The following is a 22,230-nucleotide window of genomic DNA, read 5'->3' on the forward strand; positions in this document are numbered from 1 at the left end:
AAGTCATTTACATAAGCAAGCTCGAATCAGTGCACGTCCCACTGTTGGTCCATCCAACGGACTTGAGATAGTAGAAGATCTCTTGATGTACGGCAACAACTTTGGTATTATCTATCTTCACAATAATGCTTGAATATTTAAATATTTTCACTTATTCGTAAGAAATTATTCTATCACGATACTATTCAAATCAAAATATATCAATGTCTTATCTATTCCTTTATCAAACATATCTATATCTTAAACGATCTTATTTGTTTGTATCCATCTTAGCCGAGAAAGGCAACCAAGCTAACGTCTAAGCAGATGTGGCAATTTGTTTTTCGATGTCCAAAAGGTTTTTGGCAGTATCGATAACCATTTGTCTCAGCGAAATAAAGTCTATGCCCAGCTCTGATTTCACTTTGGTGTTGTCCACATCGTACACGTCGGGCAAGGGCTCCCCAGGATTGCCGATTGGGACACGGTCGCGAAGCTCGGGGAATTCTTCTCGCAGGATATCGCAAATTTGTTGGAAACTAAATCTTCCTAATGTCGTGAGATATCGCTGGCCACCTGCCTCGGGCTTATAATAAGCCAACTTATGAGCACGGGCAACGTCTCGCACATCAACAACAGCCCAGGTCGTAGTTGGTGGTACTTCAGCAAGGGAGCCGTTCATAAGAGAGTAAAACATGCCGGATGAAGTGTTGAGCTCGCTGAGATTGTCGATGTAGTGGTGATTAGGGCCGTAGATAGCAGGTGGGTTGATGACAGAGACGGTAAACCGGGGCTGCTTTTCTTCAACGAACTTCCAGGCCGCCTTCTCGGCGAGTACCTTGGAGGCGCAATAAGCGAAGATACCGCTTCCGTTCTTGCCTTCGTCATAAGTAGCCGGGTTGAAGTCTTTCTCAGAGTATACATAGCCTGGGCGGATTCCTTTGGACAGATCGAAGATAGAGGCAAAAGAGGCAGTTATGACAACTCGCTTCACCTGGGGCGCATACTTGTAGGTCGATTCCAGTATTTGAGTAGTGCCCTCGATTGCAGGAATAAGCAAATCTTTCTCGTTGTCTTTGATGTTGACGGTGAAGGGAGAGGCAATATGGATGACTCCCTCGACATCTTTAACGGCATAATCAAAGGCTCCCGGAGCCGTAATATCTGGCACAATGGCGAAACTTAGAAGCGAAGCATATTTAGCATTCGCTTTAAGAATGCGATCTGCCGAAGACTGAGAGCGAGCGACTGCTCGAACGGGAGTACCCTCGGAGAGAAACTGCTCCAGAACATGGGCGCCAACAAAACTGGAGGCTCCAGTAATCAAAACTGTTCCCTTTGACATATTGAGATGGCTCCTTTCCGAAATCAGATTGCAACTGTAGAATAGAGATGATATGGGTTGAGCGAGTGAGCAAAGTGCAACGCCTATGTTGTTTTTGTTCTGTTTCTTCACACTGAGAATTCGATAACTGAATAGCGGATGAGTTTCAGTCTTTCAAGTCGATAACGGAATACCTATATATGTGTGCCAATACTAGATAGATTTCTGATGACAGACATTCTAGAAGCCGTTGAGTGGTAGCGCCGAACCTATCGCCGCTACCCATCTTCCATCTTGCTCCCGGAGTTTAAGGCGGAGATACTATCCAATTATCAATTTATAAAACATCAGAGTGTTCCAATAACGAGACCCTGCCGTCTTTCACGAGATAGCCGATTGTGGATCAGAGTTCAAATCTCTATCGGCGTTTGTCAATGCAAGTGGGCCTCAGCTCGGATTTAGTTAAGATCGCGATCATTCCAGTGCCTCGGCTAAGGACCATGGTAACTTCCGCATCTTATTAGTTCCAGACAGGATCAATCTGCACGTAGAGTTGCAAGAGGAAACCCTTTCGAGCTGATCACTTTGTTCTAACTTGGTTTGTAATAGCTAGAGTATGTTTGAATACCATTATTACGCAATGCAAGCCTGAGTCGTCGCATCCTTGCGCTAACCAAGTGTATCAATAGAAAGGCCAAGAATCGCAACTTGAAAGCGCAGAGTTTCGCTGCTTCTGCTTTATAATCATGTGGTTGTTCCGCCCAGCATTTCCTCTACACTGGGGAAATCCGCAGGGAGTCCATTACCAGTATCGTGCGCGATCTTCTTCGCAAACTCAACAACATCGCAAAGAGTCTCGTTGTTGCCGCCGTGCCTTAGGTATCCGTCTGCATACCATGAAGCTTGGAGTGGACAATTCATCGTGACTAGTACCGTCAATAGTAGTGCCATTGTTGCAAGTCCATCGTGCACAGAGTAATCTGACAACAACTTCTCGATTGACACATTCAGTGTAATATGTGCTTAGATGTTTTAGCCTTGGCTAGCACTATTATTTAGAAATACTAGCATGCACTTACCCACATCAGGTGCATATAGAGCAACCTCCGCATAGCGTTCGGCCCAGTCATGGTGTGTTCGTGTTGCGTACTGCCAGCCTCTCGCCGAGGTATCGGCATCCCATTCTGACCTTTTTAGATGAATGAGATCACTCTTTTCGACCAAAGGCATCATTGAGTAGAGCGCGTTCAAAGTCTTTGGCAGTCCAACAACTATGAGCATTTCTGAGAGCGCATCCACATAGCGCCGCCACAATAATGGTCGAGATTCAGCTGGCGTAGTCTTTAGGGCTGTTTTATAAAGGTATGCCGCGTACTGCCCTTCGTTGATAGACGTGAGTCCTACAAGCTTGTTGTAGTTAGCTCAAGTCGAAGAAACCCAGTCTCCGATGTGCGTACCACAAGACAGTCCCACAACGAGCTTCGGTCACCCTGTTTCTGCTTGCTGAGGGCCTCGTCTATAAGAGCCTCGATTTTTTCCTGGTTTGTCATGTTTGAGAAATTGTTACAAAAGATGTAAAAGAATGTAATGGGAGACAGATCATGAAAGCGAGTAGGAAGGATCTTTATCATGGACAACGCCTCTCAATCGTGATAGAAATTCTTTCTACTCCATCACAGACTGAGTCAGCACTAGATGAAGGTAAATTGTAACATGTTGCTTCAATTCAAGATTCGTTCTTGAAGATTCATCTGGGGCGCCTGAATGGTGTCAAAGGTGCTCAAATTGATGGGCTCTATTCATTAATCTGAGTAAATGTGAGTATCTCGTGTTAACTGCCTGTTAATGATAGCGTGACCCTGGCTTTAATTCTTTTTAGATAAGAGGATTCTTTTTGTTGTAATATTTACGATTGTCGTTCTTCAAGCCATTCTTCAAGCCATTCTTCAAGCCACTAAGACGCCGTTGAAATCGAGTGTTAATCAAGCAGTAAGACGATCGGCACATTGTATGAGTGACTGCTGAGCCTTTAACTATATGTAGTACGCTGAACCTAATGCTTCGATGCTTTTAATATGGGAGAGAAATCCTACAGCGAATTTCATTACGATGTACTTATAAGAGTCTCAATCTCTGAGTTCCAATCTCAGCTACATAAGCCTATTACACACTTATCTACATTATTTCGGAAACATAGCAACCCAAGATCGCGAAGAGCTTAAAGGGCGATCAAAGCATTTGCCAATGAAAGACATGCCTACTATACCAAGCGACGCAGTAGACAGAGTAATGACAGACGACAAGACATCATACCACTCTCTCGATAGAATATGATTCCAAGTACGTCATCTTCTTAGAGGTAGGCGCTTTACTGCTTATCTTACGTGCTGCGACTCATGGGGCGCATTGTAGCCCCGCATGACGGAGTATTTCTAGAGATGCAGCGTAGAAAGTTAATTTAGAAAGTCTTGCGCCCACTAACGAAAACGATGAATGAACTTTCTCGTCTACGCAATCCTACCACCTACGTGTCTAACAGCTTTGGAAGTCAGTTGAAATTGTATTAAGCAGTACATACCTTGGAGTAGGAAAATCTGTTCTGCCGCCTATTGCCACAATAAGCCATAAATCTTGCATTCACATATGAGAATGCACTCTGCGCTGCACTATTATACCCAAGTCTTTTCGTGTTGATTATGCGTTATGCGTTTTCGCTTTCGCCAAGAACAACTTATTTTAAATATGCTTTTCTAAAAATCTGGCAATAGCAATAATTCTTTCATCGTCAAATCTTCGCCCAACCATCTGTAAACCGACCGGCATATCATGAAATAGGTCGGGGCGATCTGCGTCTATCAGCTTTCGGCCCACGCTTGGCAATTCCAAGAGATATGGCGTATCGGGATCACACTCACATAATTTCCAATTTTCCTTGTCCAAGTCGCTCATGAAGCGCTTTCTATTCTCCTTAACATCTACTGCTTTGTCAACTTTACCGACGGGAAAAGCCAGCGCTGGATAGTCGAGCAAGTTCCACACCGCAGTGTATGTCCAGTATTTGGCTGTGTTATGCTGCGTGGCTACTCCAGGCGCCACGGGACAGATGATGGCATCCACAGTACCCTCCCAATTTCCCGAAGCTCTATTGAAGACTCCAGTTTCGTTCCAGTGCTGCGAGTATTCCATCCGGAATTCTTCTCGTTCTTCCAGCCAGTACTCTAGCTCACCTCGATCCAATAATTTTACACCTGGATTGTCTTTGATGATCCACTCGGTCAACGGTAGCAACGGCTCACCAGATTCAGCCATGACAGCTAAATCAGCTTCACCTCCATCAGTGAAATAAAGGCTCGACGCAATGGCCCACGCCTCATCATGCTTATATGGCGGAAAGTCAACGACTTCCACATGTGGCACGTTGCTCACTTTGTTTACAAACTCTTTCAGCGCCCTCATTATCGGCGGGTGTGGCTTAACGACCTCATCGTGCCATATAATACCTAGACGTAGGGGCTTTTCTCTGCTCAGAACAATATCGACCGCCCTCCAAGGTAGCGGTATTAATGCTGGTTCAATGCGCCACGGCTCTGCAGCCGCCACGACTCTCATAAACATCTCTAGGCCTTCCAAGCTGACGCTCATCGGGCCCAAAACAGTGACTATTGGGTCAGCTCCTGGCGGAGTGCTACTCCAGCCAGTAGTTGGTACTCGAAATGCGGTTGGCTTCAGTCCGTAAATCCCACAAGCAGCAGCTGGAACGCGGATTGATCCGCCTACATCACTGCCGACGCCTAACACAGAGCCTCGCAATGCAATCAGCGCAGCTTCTCCTCCTGAAGAGCCACCTGAAGACATGAGGATGTTCGAATAAGGGTTCGTGGTGACTCCATAAAGATTCGACGTGCACTCGAGCTGCATCATGCTCTGCGGCTCTGTTGTTCGAGCATGGACAATAGCTCCGGCCCGTGTAAGAATTTGGACCACCAGCGCATCAGTATCAGGGCGTTGACGTGAATGGAATGGAGCGCAGTAGCCAGAGGAAAGAGGTCGATTAGCAATACCGATGTGAGACTTGATGCTCACTGGCAACCCGTGAAGCGGCCCAAGCGGAGCGGAATTGCCTAAGAGGCGAGCATCGAGCTCTATGGCCTGAGAGATGGCTCGCTCAGGGAGAATTTCGGTAAGGCAGTTTGTCTACCAATAGTCATCAGCACTTGGCGAGGTGATTAAACAACCAAGAAATACGAATGACTAACAAGATTTTGAGCAGCGATGGCCCTCTCCAGAAAGGCCTGAACTATCTGCTGAGCGGAGATTTTGCGTTCAGATGCCAAGGTTATAATCTCTTGAGGCGCTAAAGATGTTATTCTAGCACTGCTGGCAGATAAAACCCTATCAGGGATATCGGTAACGTTTCTTGAAAGCTGAGCTGGGATTTCGATAGTTACACCAACTTTTGCAAGTGTTTCGTCGCGGAGCGCTTGCGCTTCCTGGGCGATTTGTTTCCACATTTTGTTAGAGGCTTTCATTTTCTCTTCTAGCGGTAAAAATAGCAAAAGAGTTTATGAGGATAACATAGAGTATAGAATACGATGTGTGCTTTCTCAATCTCCTTTCTCGGCAATGTGATCCAAGCATAAATAGTGTTAGCAGCTTAGCTAGGCAGCAGTGATTGCTGACATAACGCACACAACTGCGCCTGCCCTTGCGAGCCAACGTGTAAGAGAGTGATGGCTTTATAGTTTATAGATAAGACCTATAAGGGCTTTAATTTCATACCAGGTAATACAATAAAAAGCGTGCCGGTATGCACAGAGCGTATAGACACGAATTGAATCTCAGCGGAGCGTACACGTACCGCTTCTCTAACCTACCCTGTTCACTGGCACGAGATAGAGATTTTTTTAAAGGTCATAAATTACTTTATGAAGAGTAAAAGAAGAAGTATGCGACATTGAATCTTGAATTTTGCGTAAGTTATGTAATGTCTAATAAAAGAAACGCACAGAAAGTTTGTTGTGCTAATTATGGTCTTGACTCGAGTGCATTCAACAATGCTGAAACGTGTCTCCAATTCAATTAGTTGTCTTCATTCTCATTCTCATTCTCACCACTGGTAGTATTGTTGTTATTCGAGGAGGAGTTGTTGTTTTCTCCAGGCTTCTTAGAGTCCTCGCTATCGTCACCTTTAATTTGCATATACTCGCCTGGGTAGTATTTGGAAATCCACATTTCCGCCAGCATATCCTTCGTGATTGGCTTCAGGTAGTAGTTGATGGGCACGCCACCGGTGAGATTGGCAGCTTTTGCGATATAGTCGTCGAGCGCTTCCATCATGGAGTTGATGTCTAGAATCTTGTTGTTTTCCTTGTCGATATCTCCAAGTGCCGACAATGCGGCTTTGACTTTTCCGCCTTGCATAGCAACCATTTCTCCTCCTGTTCTCGCGGCCGCTGCAGCGCTGTCGACAGTTGCCTGATCTGCGACTGTGGCGTTTTGAATCTCCTGGATTTGTTCCATGGATGACTTTGGATCGAAGTTGGCAAACTGCTTGACTCCCAGTTGGATTTCGTTGGATTTCAAAGTCGGAATTAAGCCCATGCAGGTCATAGTGACGTGCGACTGAACATTCTGTGTGCTGAGCAGGTTCTTGACGTCGTTGGAAAAGCTCGCATCGACGCCAAACCCTCCTGACATTTTGTTGAAGAACGCGCCCACTTCCAGCTGCACCTGAGCTTTTGAAGCGATACTCTTCAATTTCTCGCTGGCCATAGTCGAGCTGGACCTCAGGATATGAACCATTCCGACAAAGCTAGATCCGTACGTTACGCCTGAAATGATAGTCATTGAGGGCTTGCCTTTGCCGTCAACGCCTTCCGGTGACTCAATTTCTTCGGCGAGCTGCAGCATTGCCGCGGGGCTTGTTGGATTGATTCGGTCTTTTTGATCCGGATGCATCTGATTCCAAACTTTGATTGCTTTATCTACGTTCATAATGAATGGAGCCAAGACTGTAGCATTCTTGTGCGTGCAGGTGGCAGCTATAACAAGAGTACCTTCAATGTCGTGCTTTTCTCTTTGGCTACTAACCTGACTCTTCACATTGGCGGCGAATTCAGCCGTGCGTTTCGCTCCGAGCTTCTCCATCTTTGCCGTCGCAAATGAAGCAATGTCGTCCGCTGAAGATTTAGACTTCTGTTCATTTGTATCGGTAGAAAAGTACTGCACGTCCAAGTTGATAGAATCGGCAGCAAGAGGAAATGTCTTGTATCCCGTTTTGTTGTAGTCCACCGGGCTCTCCCACTGCACATGAACTTGCGGGATTTTGGCGCGGACCTTTGCAATGTTTTGTTCAGATACGATTTTTGCTTTGGCATAGTCAACCGCCGCTAAAGCAACATCTTTATTGAAAGCTTCGATCTCCTGCTGAAGTGGCTTAAGGGCATCTTCGCCGAGTTTAAGACCAGTAAGCTCTATAAGTGTCATATCAAGGCTTCGCTTCGATGCCAAGAGCCCGTTGTATTTGTCTTGAGCCGCATCGGCAGGTGCCTCGTATCCAGCAATCTCTTCGACATTCTGAAGAGCTTCTTGGTTGACAATCTGGCCCATCACAAGGCTGGGGTCATATGGAATGGAAGAAGGCATTGTTGCAGAAGACTCCGAAAGTCAGGCGCAAACAAGAAAACAATAACTATCTGATTATTTGGTATCAGTTTTTCTGGATGTGCGCTGCTTCCTTTCGAGTGCCAGATATATTTGAAAGGGCTATAAGCAACTTTAAATAATTGTTTGCGAGTTTTAGCCCACGCATTTAATGATCGTCTACGACTCTCTGGTTTTCATGACAGATTGGTTCTAAGCCAAGCTGATAGACCACTAGGCCTATTAAGTGCTAATTTACATGCTCAGCTCCGATTTGACGCGGATTTGGGTTGATTTTTGGTTAGTGACGGGACAACGCACAGCTACATGTAAGCTGAGGATTTTAGTTTCAGCAGCCAACATTTAATAGAGGACGTCCTCGCTCTTCTGTTATCCTAGAGAAATGGCACCATAAAAGGCAGCATCAAGAAAAGAAAACCCTTTTTTTTCTTGAATTATTATAATGTTGATACCTCGTATAGTTGTATTTGAGCCTCGAGTCTGGCATGCCGTCTAGCTCAATTTTTGTAGCGCTTGAAGACTACCTATATTGAGGTGTAAGTACATTACGTAGCCAACCAAACTTGCACTCTAATGCTGAATGCCGCGCACAGGTAGAGCGAATAAACATGTCGTATTGACGGAGCAAACAGTGGCTTAGGCTTGCACAGAAGCTGGCTGGATGAGAGTGGCGTTCAAGTAATTTCTGACAGCTGAATTGTAGAAGAGTCGTAAAACTATCGGTAGATAGGTATAAAACGCGATAAGTAACCTGCATGTTAGCTACAGCATCGCACTAGAGCGTTGTGGCTACATGAAGTCTGTCCGAAATGCAATACTCGTGTAATAAAAGAGAATAATCAGAACTAATTTCAGACAGCTGAAAGCTGAAGGCATTCTAGCTTGTCAAACATAATGCTTCCTCCCTTCAGCTATTATACAACTCAGTTGTAGTTTGCAATCGTTACACGGGTTGATTACTGACAGAATAGCGGTAATTTTAGCCTCAGAGCGAACCATTTGCCTGCTGCATTGAACCAGCTTTGATACAGTAGACGAATTGAAAGAATAATATTAACACATACTCCGGGCTATATCACGGCATAACAAGATCTTAACACACCAGTATCTGTAGGAACGCGTGTGCGTGCATCGACTATTCCGTGGCGGCACGTTGTCTATCGAAATCACCTATTGCCTGCTAGTGAAATATAAATCAAGGGGAACTAAGGATTGATGTGATCATGTCCATCTAAAATACTATGGAGACAGTATACGAAGAATCACACATTGCTATTCTATTAACAATATGTGTTCACATTCAAATGATCATCACTAATTGGACCTGTATCCAGCTACTGAATAGAGCTATTATGGTCTGAATCTTTTGTTGCTCGTTAGTGAATCAGGGCTGGTTTCAGAGAGACTGTTGTCACGTAAGTCGCCTCCTCATTATAAGGTTAATACATGTGTGCTGACACACGTTCCGTTGTTATGCTTGAAATTCTCCATCTGGGAAAAGTATTGGCAGAATAGGTTGATCCGGTGTCATAATCGATTATATCGATATGTGAAAGCCCGGGACCCTCCCCAGACGGAGCATCAGTCCGCTGATTGACTTGGCCACTCCAGGCAGCGGCGGAGATGATAAAGGCCAGAAAGCTAAGAGCAGAGAATCTCATTTTAATGATTAGTCGCTGAGAATTCGCAGAAGGATTGGAGCGCCCGTTGTGGAAGGGGGCTTAGTGCTCGTTTGGCCTATTTTTGGAACCAAGCTCAATACAACTGCTGTATAATGGATCATTCTTGCATATAATCTTCAACAAGAAATCGCTTGGAACATGTATATGTGCATAGGTGTTCATCAAGTCCGGTTATGGCGCTGCTGGTAGACAGTTATGGCCCTGTCCGATAGTTCTGCGCTAATAGTGGATATCGCAATGATCAGTTACTATATTCAGCTGTCACAGGCAATCATTCTTCCTCATAGAGAATAGTTGACCAATAATGTGTAAGAGGGTGCAAACGAGCTTATAAAGATCGGTCATAGTGCATACTCATTGTGTCATCTCGATGACGCACGAGGTTTTGGTATAGTTTCTCAGCCTAGCCTACATAGATATTGCATAATAGTGTATCAGAGGCGCAATTGCAATCTTAAAAGTATCATGAATACAGCAAACCATCTATTAAAACATTTGACATTAAGTGCATGATGCTATCTGCTGTATCGATCTCCACGAAGCAGTATTTAAAAGGTTCAATATTCAACCCCAAAGCTGCTGGCTTAACGCGCCTTGTAGACAATTCTACTATGACAGGTAACTGTCTGCAATAGGACGCCGATGCTAATTTTGCATTATACCTAGAAACTGGGCATTAATGATGAATTATCTAGGGATTCTCAACCTTTGGGAGCCAGTATTGGTGAGAAAACGTTGGGGTCCAGAAGCGTTCCCACATGAAGCCGACTTCGGGATTTGTAGCGTTAGCCTCAACAAATCGTTTCAAAGCACGTTCATATACTTCGCGTGGGCGACTCTTGATTGTATCTCGTCGAACGGCAAAAGTACCGCCATGTGCAGCTCGAATAGCCGGTGGATGATTCTCTTCTAATACAAATTTCCATAGCTCTGCCGGTGTATACGGCGCAAAGACGAGAGATTTGAGCTCGCTTGCTGTTATCCAAATGCTTTCTTTGGGATCGGTCCAATTGATCTTGGCCCAATCATCCACGTCGTGGAAAAGAGATGGGTCAAAGGGATTGACCTCGCCGGGATGGACTTGAAGCGCTACGTCCACCATTTTGCTCGTGGTGTTGACGACAGATCCAATGAGATCAAAGGGGTCTGCTTGGGAAAAGATCATATAATCTTCCAAAGTGTCCCAGTTGTTCACAATATGGTATAGGTGCGTGTCTCCCTCTCGGCCGATGTTGGGTAGCTGAATGTAAGAGCGAAAGGCGTCGTGGTCGACAGTGTCGTTTGATTGTGGGATATGACCCTTGTCGTAAACATAGGTGTAATTGGCTACCGGGAGCCAGGGCACTAGGTCTTCTTGAAACCGTGCCACAACAACACCTAAACTCGTAGTTGGTACAGGCCATTGAGGCACTGTTGTTACTGATTGAAATGGACTCATCGTCGCGGTATGCAAGAAATTTAAAATTTACTGCATGGATTTGCGGAAAGCGGTTGATTACTGAGGGGGAAAATAGGTTTGGATAGAGAAGGCGAACTTTGTGAGATTCTTATACTATTACCAAAGTCAGCACAGGAGAACCTTGAATAGGAGAGAAACTTGAACCCACTGAGCGGTCAGCGCTAATAGTATCTCCCCCACCTGTCAGGATATTTACTTGAGCCCCTATAAAGAACCCGAAGATTCATCGACAAGAATTACAGGAGTCCGATATTGTAGAATGCGAGGTGAATACTTTGGGATGCTTAATTTTTGAACTTTTCGATCCCAAGGCTTTCAATAGAGCATCTCAACGATAAAATAAATATCCATGTTCCACATCATCCAATACGTCCACGAGTGCTCTATGCTCATCTATCTAAATTGACAATGCGTTCGAAAACAATTAGCTTTAGTGTCCAAAATGGAAGAAAAACCGGCCAAGCGCAACGGAGAATGTCACTAAGGAATTACACTTTGCTTTGTTGTATCTACTTAGTTTTGCAAAAATAGAAAGCGAGAAAAAAGAATCATAATCGGCTGTCACAGCGTCACTAGCCCTTGCGATTAACATGACACTGCTAGGTGTTAAAAGACAAATCAATCAATTATGTTACTATAGAGAGAACAAACAGGTTTGGGAATTCCGTAACGAGAGGCAATTCTAGCGAGCTAGTATCTTCTATTTCCTGAAATTAAAAGAGGGTGCTGCAGAAATACGTGGTTCACAATGATTAGTATTGTGTCAGAAGTTAAAGTTGAACAGCCGCTAGAGAAGAGATGTCATAGTGATATGGTATTTCCACTTTACAACCTATAGATCATTTTGTCGCTTACTAAGGGAGAAATAGAGATAGACACGATAGCCGACGAATGATACAATCTCTGTAGCCGGAGTGTTGAGACATAGATGTAACAATTACTCACTGACAACATCTCGACTGTGTGTTCCTGACTATTATGTGTCGAGATATATCTACAAACAATTCGTAAAACTCTATGTTATTGCGCTACAATTATAGATTTTATGAGCTGCATGGACAATATCGTCATCTTGATATCAGCAGAACCACTTTTCGTAATCTCTCTAGAAGTCGCCATTCCCGCCACATCCCGTTACTTTCCTCCATCAGGAATATAACTCTTTGTTTTTATATAGAGAACGGCTCGTAGCTATCCCAACGGCAGCAATTATAGCTCTGCCTATCTCTGTCTCTCCCACCATGTAAAATTTGACGACGAGACGTCGGCCTCCCAGTAAATCTTTACTTTGAGCTATTTGCTATTCTATAAGTTGTGTTACCTTCAATCTTTAAAGCGTCTCCTGCGCATGCCTATTGCTTAGTATTCAACGTTGGAACCACAAAGAGCGTTAACCCGAGCTTTAAAAGCCGAAGCTGCAATACTCGTGAAGAAAAGAAATCTGAAGACACTTACAAGGCTCCAGTGGCAACTTGTCGTCTCTGCAAGATTTCAAGTCATGTTCCTCTTTTGTTAACGTTTTCCCAAATCCCGTTAGGCTTTGCACCAATCGTTCCAGACAGATTCAGCACAAACGCCATGCAGCCGGCTCTCAACTCCGAAGCCTTAACGCACGTAGTAGACTATAAACTCCATTTCTCCACAAACCTATCTCCGCAAGTGCCGAAACCAGATGTTTAGTGCACAGCAAACGCCGAAATGGCGGCCCCGCGCTCCACTCTCCGCTCGCGTCCGCTCCCGTCCGCTCTGGCGAGATCCGCTAAGACGGGCCATCGCGGAGAACAAGAGACAAACAGACAAATAGCTTCATAAAAACAACATGTTTCGACAGAAAAGTGGCCAAAAGAGGCCATTTTCCTAAATTGAGTCATACCGAGATCAAGATTTCGAGATGATCCAGCGTTTGCTAGACCCAGACTACCCAGAGTGGCTTGATCGTTGAAGTATAAAGATGAAGCTCTTCCTGCTCTTTTAAAGTGGTATATCAACTTATCTCTTGAACCAATAGTTCACTATCACAGTCAAGTATACACCAAGATCTCATCAAACACACATACAATCAAACAAAATGTCTCCCCAAACTTGGCTCGTCACAGGCGCCTCATCTGGCCTTGGCCTCCATCTCGCCATCGTCGCTGCGAAGCAAGGCAACAAGGTCGTTGCCACAACACGCTCACCGAAGAAAGTCCAGCAAACTCAAGAGAAGAACATCAGCTTCGCTTACCTTGACCAGAATGAGCCTCTGGATAAGATCAAGCAAGATATGAACGCCATTATTTCTTCACATGGCCCAATCGACGTCATCGTTAACTGTGCGGCTTACGTCCAAATGGGTGTTCTGGAGGATCTCTCGCCTGAAGACACACACCAACAATTCCAGACCAATGTCTTTGGAGCACTTAATGTATACCGCGCCATTCTTCCTCACATGAGGAGCAGAAAAGCCGGAACTCTGGTGACCATTGGATCAATGGCCGCATGGTTTGCCCATCCCGCCGCCAGTGTATACAATGCCTCCAAGGCAGCTCTACGGCTTCTCAGCATTGGTCTTGCTGCTGAAGTTAAGCCACTTGGCATCAAACACTTGCTGGTCGAGCCCGGCCGTTTCCGCACAGAGTTGTTGAAGCAGAATGGAGATTTCCGTTCAATAAGTGGGAGCACTGGCATCGCGGACTACCGAGAGATAAGCGAGGAGAACAAGCGTGTTATTGCGTTTGAAGCCGACAAGCAGCGAGGAGACCCTGTCAAGGGTGCTCGAGTCATCTACGATGTGGTCACGTCCAGTGGCGTAGCCAAGGGCAAGGAAATGCCTTCATTCTTGCCCTTGGGTGTTGATGCTATTGAAGACATCACTGCAGCTGCCCAGGCTGCAATCGATGTGTGTCAAGAATGGAAGGATATTGCTAGCTCCACGGATTTGGATGCGTAGAGAGAGAATTGAGAAAAGCGTTATAAAAGCAAACATACCTGTAGGATAGAGAGCTAATTGTTGAGGTGAATAGACTGAGATGGCTACCTACATACCTACATATTGCCATGATGCATGTTTGATTGCCACTGCCTTTTACTGCATATACTTGAAACACGGCCTTCTAAACAAAAGAGGAGCGGCCGTAATATTTAAGCTTATATCCAGCCATACCGGCCGCAGCATGGCTTCATTGCAACGTCTCATAGTACTTTGGGTGCCAATTCAGCCACATTCTCTAACTAATCGTCATATCAAATTTCATGTAATATTTTCAATAGAAAGAGACAATTCAGGCGCATTCTCTAACTAATCGTTATATCAAAATTCATGTAATATTTTCAATAGAAAGACAGGAAAAAACATTATTGTCTGCTCTGAAGCCTATTCTCCTAGTACAATCACTTATGTTAGCTCTGCTTCACTTGGCCCCTCCTAAGTGCTAGCGAATCGCTTCGCACTAAACCTCCAAGTTGGATGTATCGCAATAGGAACAGTGACTTGATGTCCCAAGCAGCCTTCTTCACAGATTCTTTATGAAGTGAGGCTACTTGAAAAGTACGATTGCCAGTTTGAATACATAACTGTTGTGCTTTGTACTGTTGTGCTTTGTAAGCTCGGACGAGCACGGAAGCTCTCACTGACTAGAACGAATCGTCGTGCTAAATCACCCCGCATATAAAGTCACTTCTCCGCCCAATAAGTCCATCACTATCATCATCTTATCTCACTGTACATTTCCACTCTGTTTTTCGACTCCATTTATCGCTCTGTAGACATTCAATATGGCCTCAGACAGAAAATTGTTGCTTCGCAATGCTCGCCCGTATGCGTTTTCTTGCCCTGCTGCAACCACGGCTCTAGTAATAATCGATATGCAGCGAGACTTCTTAGACCCAAATGGCTTCGGGTCTGTTATTTGCGCAAATCCCGCTGCCTTCTCATCTGTTCGCAAAATAGTGCCCAATGTCCAGAAAGCACTCGAAGCCGCCCGATCTATCGGCATGCATGTTATTTTCACCAGAGAAGGCCATCTTCCAAATCTCTCCGATCTGCCCGCTGCGAAAAGGTTGAGGCAGGCAAGCGCACCAAACGGCAGCAAATCACTGACCATTGGCGACGAAGGCCCTATGGGGAAGCTACTTGTAAGAGGCGAGAAAGGCCATGATATCATCGACGAACTGAAGCCGTATCCTGGAGAGCCAATTATAGATAAGCCTGGGAAAGGGAGTTTTTGGGGGACTGAATTCCATCGAGTGTTGTTGGCCAGGGGCATTACGCATTTGGTCCTTGCTGGAGTTACGACTGAGTAAGTGAATGTAGATTATACTGGCTTCGTATGTGACTAATTGTGTGTGTCCAGATGTTGCGTAACAAGTACCCTAAGGGAGGGCAATGATAGAGGCTATGAATGTTGCATTCTATCAGACTGTACAGCAGGATTTGACGAAAGTATGGCAGCCACGTCCTTGGATATTGTTTGCTGCCAAAACGGCCTCTTCGGATATGTAGGCCACAGCTCAGAGTTCACTACGGAAGCAGAGCAATTTCGCCAGCTTATTCCGTCCTCAACCAATCATGGTCTCAACTCTCCAATGCTTCCTTCTATCGATCAACTCAAGAGTCTTTACAGAGATGGCCGTACCACGCCCGAGGCAGTTATCAATTCCGTGTTTGATCGCATAGCAAAGTATGGGGATATTAATCCTGCTGTTTGGATCTCTAGGCAGTCTCAAGAGGATGTATTAGCGGCTGCCAGTAAACTATCTGCAGCATATGCTGGAAAGCCTCTCCCGCCTCTTTTTGGCATCCCGTTTGCCATAAAAGACAACATTGATGTTGAAGGTTTGGTTACCACAGCAGCATGCGAAAGCTATGCGTATACGGCTACTTCTACAGCTCCGTCAATTCAACATCTGCTCGACGCGGGGGCACTCTATATAGGGAAGTTGAACCTCGAACAGCTTGCGACTGGTTTGGTGGGATGCCGCTCGCCTTATGGTGCTCTTCACTGCTTCCACAGCAAAGATCATGTCCCCGGTGGCTCATCTTCCGGATCCGCAGTCGCTGTCGCTGCTGGACTTGTTTCCTTTGCCATTGGGACTGATACAGCCGGGAGCGTTCGTGCCCCTGCTGCACTAAACGGCGTCGTTGGCTTCAAACCCACCAAAGGCACAATCTCCGCCAGAGGCGCGGTGCCTGCATGCCAGAGTCTCGATACAATTGGCGTTTTGGCACCTTCTGTAGCCGACGCAAGACAGGTTTGGTATGTGCTTGATCGGCACGATTCTCTAGATCCGTATGCCAAACCACCGGCAAGTTTGCCGACGTGGGCTGTAGACTTCCGAGGACCAAAAGAAGGAGGCTTTACCTTTGGCATCCCTCCTGATTCCCTTTTACAGCTGTGTTCAAAGGAATATCAAGAGCTGTTTAAGAAGGCTGTTGATGTGCTGCAGTCGATTGGAGGAACACTCGTTGATATTGACTACACGCCACTTGCTACAGCGGGCGATCTCATTTACGGTGCGTCTCTTATTCACGAACGTCTCGCTTCAATCGGCTACGAGTTTCTCTCAGAGAAGATCGACACGCTTCATCCGACGACTAAATTAGTCATCCAGAAGGTTCTCTCGTCGGACTTGAAAGGTTGGGAGGTATACAGAGACCAAGCCATACAAATGGAATGTATTGCCAAAGGCCGCCAAATCTTCAACAAGTTCGAAGATGGTATTGACGTTTTAGTCGTGCCAACCGTGCCATGGCATCCGACTATACAAGAAATAGAAGACAGTCCGCTGATTGCAAATTCCAAGCTTGGTATCTTCACACATCCAGGAAATGTCATTGATTTATGCGGAGTCAGCGTCAATGCCGGATGGGCCGAAGATGGAGGAGTTCGGTTACCTTTTGGTATTACCTTTCAAGGCGGCAGCGGATATGATGGTAAGGTGCTGGATATCGCAGCTGTTTTCGAAAATTATTCGGCAAAATAAAAAGCAAATTTCGGTTTCATAATAGCACAGAGGGCCTACAGCATCAACGAGAGATACATATAGCCGTCATTATCCGTTACCTCGATCATAAGAATTTATCATTCATAGATCCTATAGATGCAGAGGCAGCGAGGTCACATGTAGCTGGATGAAACGTGTATCGGCATAGTGGCAGACAAAACATATAAACATGAAGCTGGTGTGATTCCTAAAAAACTCAACGCATTCATTGCCGATATTAGAAGCCGGACCTCAGTCTCTGTCTACATGTTTCCCCCACTAAAAGTTTCCGAAGCCCACTGCCGATGCGGGGATGTTGCTAAGCCTAGATAGAGAACTAATAAATTCGATGCTCCAAGTCGCTGTCAATTTGGTATATATGCTCAAAAGAACATTATATCTCTAAACCAGACTCCATAGTCAACCTCTAATTCAGCTGTTTCCACGCCACCAATCTCCAAGTTTATTGTACACGTAAAGTCGAGATGACCACACCAATTCCCACGCTGCAAACCGCAGCCGTCATACAAAAACCAGGTCCAAACGGTACAGTGCGAATTGACAACACATATCCCGTTGAAGCACCAGGCAAGTATCAAGTTCTTGTCAAATTAACTTATAGCGGTGTTTGGTAGGTCCTCAGCCCCTTTCCCTCCGCAATAAATGACTTACCAAACATCGTTCAGCGGTTCAGAAGTTCGAGCACTGCTTGGATGGAGTAATTACAAGCCGGTCGTTGGTCACGAAGGCGTCGGCATTGTCGTCAAAACAGGCGAGAACGTCTCAGAGTCAGTGCTTGGACAGCGTGTAGGCGTGAAGTGGCTTCACAGTGCTTGCGGTCAATGCTCAGAATGCCAACGCGGATCTTCAAACCACTGCATGAAACCAGCCTTTACAGGCGTTCATGCTCAAGGAACTCTGCAGCAATACGTCGTTGCTGACTCACGATACTTGACAGTTATCCCTGATGGCGTGGCAGACGAGGTGGCTTCTCCTCTCCTATGCGGAGGATTAACAATGATGGGCGGAATTGCAAAACTCGATGCACATATACCAAAGGATGGTTGGGTCGTTGTATCAGGTTCGGGTGGCGGTTTGGGACATGTTGGAGTTCAGATTGCCAGCAGACTGAGGAAATTCAGGGTCATCGCAGTCGATACCGGGTCATCCAAACGCGAGCTCAGTCTACAATGCGGTGCTCATGAATTCATCGATTTCGCTGCCGAAGATGTTGAGCAGCGAGTTAGAGAGATCACGGGAGAAGGAGCTCATGCTTGTCTCATTGTTTCTGGATCAGAAGCCGCATTTGAACTTGCCCCAAAGCTGGTTCGGAACAATGGGCTACTGGCAATAATAGGCTTGCCTGCTTCCACCTTCAAGTTTCCTTTGGCAGCCAGTTTATTCGCCGCAAGAGGTACAGATTTTTTTTTTCCAGGCCCAAAAACAACTTGTACAAAGTATCTGGCTAATTGTGCCTTAGCACTCACTGTGACAGGCGTGATGGTAGGGACCGAGCAGCAGATGGAGGAGCTTCTCCAACATGCTGCTGCAGGGGTAATCCGTCCAACGGTCAAGGTGGAAGAATTTTCAGCAATCCCAGACATTTTCGAGAAACTGAAGCATGGCCAAATCACAGGGCGAATCGTGGTGAGGATTCCTCAGTGAGATGTCAGATGGGGATTGCAAAGTGGCGTTTCAGGATGAAATAGATATGGGTAATACGGCAATGCAATTGAACATTCTTATCGTCAGTTACGCAAAGTATGCAATATCGAATATATAGAAGAATAAATGAGAGCTGACCCATTCTCTATTTTCGCAATCCTGCATCTTGACAGCCTCACAACACCGACTCGCCATCTCCACCAAAATTCCACTTGTTTTGTAGATCACCATTCACCATCCATACTCCGGCCTCTCACGTGATGCTCTCCTGGCTCTGACGTGGATTCATTTACGAAACATTCCTTTCCCTCACCCTCAAAACTCTAAACAATGATTGCTACATATACATCTTCGACAGAAGCTTGAGTGGATAAATTGATGCAATTGTGGCCCAAAATGCCGTCTCCAATGATGACAGCGACGCTGCAGGCGGCGTTTCTGTCGACCGTCTCCAATTTCTGCGCTCAGTTTATTGAGGCATACTGGAATAATGTAAGACTCTAATTAGCGCCTTCTCATTGATTAATGTCTCAAATGGCCGTTCAAAATGTTCAAGCCCTCACACTTACACCAATGGCAGCGGAATTTCTATCTGGACTTTGTCCAACTTGCCCGGTTCATCGCATACACTCTCATCACTGCTCCGCCAAACTACATGTGGCAACAATTTCTCGAAAAGGCTCTACCTGCATATCCGCCCATGCATCAATTGCACACTCATGGCGATAAAGACATTGAGCTCAGAGCCATGGAAGAGTCGATTGGAGAAGGGGTGGGACCGCAAAACGAAGCACCAGTGCAATCCAAGTTTAGCATTCGCAACACACTGGCCAAATGGTTTATTGACTGCATCACCGCCGGGGCCATTATGAATACAGTGGCATTTCTAGTCGTCATGGGAATATTAAAGGGTCAACCTGCCATTCAGATAGCATCCAATATTAAAGCTGTGAGTCTTCAATCATTGGGCTATCCAATGTTCCCAGACTAACATCATTTCAAACAAGGAAACAATCCCTATTATCATCGCGGGATACAAGATTTGGCCAATTGCTTCCATTGTCAGCTTTAGCTTTATTCCTGTGCACCGCCGCATTGTTTTTCTAAGCTTTATTGGCCTGTTATGGGGAATCTACATGAGTTTAGTTGCGGCGCGGGTGTAGGTTTAATGTGTCTTTACAACTGTGTAAATACATGCACTTGCACAAGACAATCTAATTTGACGCTAAGATCGTAGAGTATATGAACAGTAACTCCAAATATCTGAAGAATTCAATGCTATTTATATATATGCCTTATTAGGCTGACAATGCTATGTACAGTGAACCATGATTATCCTTCCTTGCCATATTGCGCGCCTTGGCACAAACGTCTCATCATTAATCGTTTAGCACTGCTGGGGTCTCCAGTTAGGGATAATGTATCCACCATTGGGGTTCACGATATCGAAAGTATCCTCGCCCCTCCAAGCGTGAAGGAACCAGCCAACGTTCTGCTGCTTGAAGTAAGCGCAGTTCTGGTCAAACGTCTTCCAGTAGTTGGTGTACTGAGTAACGCCAAGGTCCTTGTGTCCGGGGTAGTGGTCGGTGGCGCCCCAAGCCCATTGGGTTTCAGTAACAAAGGTAGGCAGGCCGACGTTGGTCTTGACCCAGTTGATCTGGGACTGGATGTAGCTCCAAGCTTGCGACTCGGGGTTGTTGCCGTGGTAGAAGGGCATGGGGTGGATGTGGGCAAAGTCGGAGTTGGCCTTGACGCCGGCACCGATGGAGGCGAGACCTTTGCCGTTGCTGCCGCTCATGGTGCCGGGTCTGTCCCAGTCCTCGCTGATACCGGCCAAAATGCCCTTTGCGTTGAGCGTGGCGCGGAACTTGCCGAGGTCGTTGACAAAGTTGCCCTGGTCCATGCCATCGCCAACGGGCTCGGAGCCGAACTCTGCCCAGTGGACGACATAAGGGGCAATTGCCGCGACGGAGGGGTCGTTGATGGCGTTGTAGATGGCCTGCTGGGACTGCTGCCAGACATTCTAGAAACATACTGTCAGCACTTGAGCGCTCATACATGTAAACCTCAACAGTTGTATACTTACACCATCGCCAAAGTTGGTCCAGACCTGGACAATCAGGCCCATGCCGTTGTCGTACGCAGCCTTGATGGCATTGATGAAGACGCTCGACTGCGTGCACGTGGGGTAGTACATGCGCACAATGCTCGCACCAAAGTCCTTCTTCTGCTGGGCAAAGTCCTTCTTCATCTGGGCGTAGCCGTTGCTAGAGTCGGAGCAGGTGCTATCCTCGAGAGGATATGAGAAGCCCATGAAGCCATAGAAGTCGGACTGAGGGCACCACCAGTTGTTCAGAGCGGTACTTGGGGCAGCGTAGTTGCCGGGGAAAGTTGCGTTGCCAAAAGGAAAGCAGTTTCCGGCAGCAGCAGGAGTAGGAGCCGCGAGGGCGGGAACGGCTGCCAGAGCGGCGAGCGGGAGCAGCTTGGAGAACATGGCTGCGAGTTGGTCTCTTTTACTTCTGGTGTAAGAGGGGATTGGAGTTGAGATGGTCTCTGCCGAGAAAAAAAGCAGATGCCAAGCCGGACTATTAATACTTGTCGAGATATTGTGAGGCCCTTACATGCTCACAACCACCCGGCGGCGCCTGATCAGCCTTGTAAGTTTTTCATCAAATCATCAAGGAGAAGCCATACCATCAATAGCATACGACTATCCACACAAGGGCTCCTCAGCCCCTCGTTCTTCATGCTCGCCACTCCACTCACTCCGTGCTGCTTGGAAGTTTTCTCCGTGTGCTCACGGCTACGTGCCTCGTATACGGATATGCAGACGGACATCTCTCTCAGGAGGCTCAAAGGAGCAGCTGAGTATGGCCCAAGGCCCTGTTTCCCCCACATGAACAACTTGCTAGCCGCCAGCTTAGACCCTGTTCCCCCATAACGCGACAAACAGGCCATTAGTGTGTGCGTTCCTGGGCGTCTATATGGACGGACAAATATTGACCGTCAGGAACCGAGAGACGAGGCGAGACTGCTCGATTCGCCCTCTGAGAGCCCAGCTGGGCAAAAAGGGCCGACTGCACATATTGGGCCAGCCAGCCTTAGCCGGTTGTTACGGCATGGCGCCGACTGACAGGCATCAAATCTGCAAACGTTCCCATCGAGCTTGAATCGTCATATAGTATGCGTGTGCCCTATCCAGTTGTAGCAAGTGAAATGAACGGGGCTGTCAATCCAAGATCTAGCTTCCTAGATGAGAATCGAGGAACTCCGGACCTGGCCGTTAAGCTCGGCCTAGCAGGGAAGTGACACGCGCTACTCGGGGGGGGCAAGGATGGCACTGAATCGCGCTTTTGTCATGCATCTTCGTATTTTTGGCTTCTGGCGGTCTTCCATTGATTCTTTTTGGGTAATAGTTTCCCGGCTCTGAGGGGCCGATCCATTTGGCTACTCAAGGTCCACAGTCCCTGTGTCAAGTGACAGTCACTTTTGATGAA

General features: G+C 46.3%; 10 protein-coding genes across 10 annotated transcripts; 4 read left to right on the forward strand and 6 right to left on the reverse strand.

Moving 5' to 3' along the window:
* Positions 1 to 298: 298 nt before the first annotated feature.
* On the reverse strand, positions 299 to 1,324 carry TGAM01_v206776 (hypothetical protein; the record flags this gene model as incomplete). Its single annotated transcript, XM_018806846.1, has 1 exon — positions 299 to 1,324. The coding sequence occupies one exon, from the start codon at positions 1,322 to 1,324 to the stop codon at positions 299 to 301; it is 1,026 nt and encodes a 341-aa protein (XP_018659936.1).
* A 499-nt stretch (positions 1,325 to 1,823) lies between these two features.
* TGAM01_v206777 (hypothetical protein) lies at positions 1,824 to 2,853 on the reverse strand (the record flags this gene model as incomplete). Its single annotated transcript, XM_024549944.1, has 3 exons — positions 1,824 to 1,879; positions 2,383 to 2,710; positions 2,761 to 2,853. The coding sequence occupies 3 exons, from the start codon at positions 2,851 to 2,853 to the stop codon at positions 1,824 to 1,826; spliced, it is 477 nt and encodes a 158-aa protein (XP_024405330.1).
* Positions 2,854 to 3,835: 982 nt separating this feature from the next.
* TGAM01_v206778 (acetamidase) lies at positions 3,836 to 5,832 on the reverse strand (the record flags this gene model as incomplete). Its single annotated transcript, XM_024549945.1, has 3 exons — positions 3,836 to 3,909; positions 4,219 to 5,497; positions 5,560 to 5,832. 3 exons carry the CDS (start codon positions 5,830 to 5,832, stop codon positions 3,836 to 3,838), a joined length of 1,626 nt encoding a protein of 541 aa, XP_024405331.1.
* Positions 5,833 to 6,382: 550 nt separating this feature from the next.
* Positions 6,383 to 7,948, reverse strand: TGAM01_v206779 (hypothetical protein; the record flags this gene model as incomplete). The annotated part of the gene is made up of 1 exon (XM_018806843.1): positions 6,383 to 7,948. One exon carries the CDS (start codon positions 7,946 to 7,948, stop codon positions 6,383 to 6,385), a length of 1,566 nt encoding a protein of 521 aa, XP_018659933.1.
* Positions 7,949 to 10,339: 2,391 nt separating this feature from the next.
* Positions 10,340 to 11,086, reverse strand: TGAM01_v206780 (hypothetical protein; the record flags this gene model as incomplete). Its single annotated transcript, XM_018806842.1, has 1 exon — positions 10,340 to 11,086. One exon carries the CDS (start codon positions 11,084 to 11,086, stop codon positions 10,340 to 10,342), a length of 747 nt encoding a protein of 248 aa, XP_018659932.1.
* Positions 11,087 to 13,175: 2,089 nt separating this feature from the next.
* TGAM01_v206781 (hypothetical protein) lies at positions 13,176 to 14,036 on the forward strand (the record flags this gene model as incomplete). The annotated part of the gene is made up of 1 exon (XM_018806841.1): positions 13,176 to 14,036. One exon carries the CDS (start codon positions 13,176 to 13,178, stop codon positions 14,034 to 14,036), a length of 861 nt encoding a protein of 286 aa, XP_018659931.1.
* An 824-nt stretch (positions 14,037 to 14,860) lies between these two features.
* On the forward strand, positions 14,861 to 17,068 carry TGAM01_v206782 (glutamyl-tRNA(Gln) amidotransferase subunit A; the record flags this gene model as incomplete). The annotated part of the gene is made up of 2 exons (XM_018806840.2): positions 14,861 to 15,384; positions 15,439 to 17,068. 2 exons carry the CDS (start codon positions 14,861 to 14,863, stop codon positions 17,066 to 17,068), a joined length of 2,154 nt encoding a protein of 717 aa, XP_018659930.1.
* A 485-nt stretch (positions 17,069 to 17,553) lies between these two features.
* TGAM01_v206783 (hypothetical protein) lies at positions 17,554 to 18,733 on the forward strand (the record flags this gene model as incomplete). The annotated part of the gene is made up of 3 exons (XM_018806839.1): positions 17,554 to 17,699; positions 17,755 to 18,482; positions 18,549 to 18,733. 3 exons carry the CDS (start codon positions 17,554 to 17,556, stop codon positions 18,731 to 18,733), a joined length of 1,059 nt encoding a protein of 352 aa, XP_018659929.1.
* Positions 18,734 to 19,129: 396 nt separating this feature from the next.
* Positions 19,130 to 19,896, forward strand: TGAM01_v206784 (hypothetical protein; the record flags this gene model as incomplete). The annotated part of the gene is made up of 3 exons (XM_024549946.1): positions 19,130 to 19,225; positions 19,314 to 19,682; positions 19,741 to 19,896. 3 exons carry the CDS (start codon positions 19,130 to 19,132, stop codon positions 19,894 to 19,896), a joined length of 621 nt encoding a protein of 206 aa, XP_024405332.1.
* A 224-nt stretch (positions 19,897 to 20,120) lies between these two features.
* Positions 20,121 to 21,227, reverse strand: TGAM01_v206785 (hypothetical protein; the record flags this gene model as incomplete). The annotated part of the gene is made up of 2 exons (XM_018806837.1): positions 20,121 to 20,756; positions 20,820 to 21,227. 2 exons carry the CDS (start codon positions 21,225 to 21,227, stop codon positions 20,121 to 20,123), a joined length of 1,044 nt encoding a protein of 347 aa, XP_018659927.1.
* Positions 21,228 to 22,230: the final 1,003 nt, after the last annotated feature.

This window comes from Trichoderma gamsii (genome assembly GCF_001481775.2).
Source record: "Trichoderma gamsii strain T6085 chromosome Unknown Scaffold_23.2, whole genome shotgun sequence".
Taxonomy (NCBI): Eukaryota; Fungi; Ascomycota; class Sordariomycetes; order Hypocreales; family Hypocreaceae; genus Trichoderma; species Trichoderma gamsii.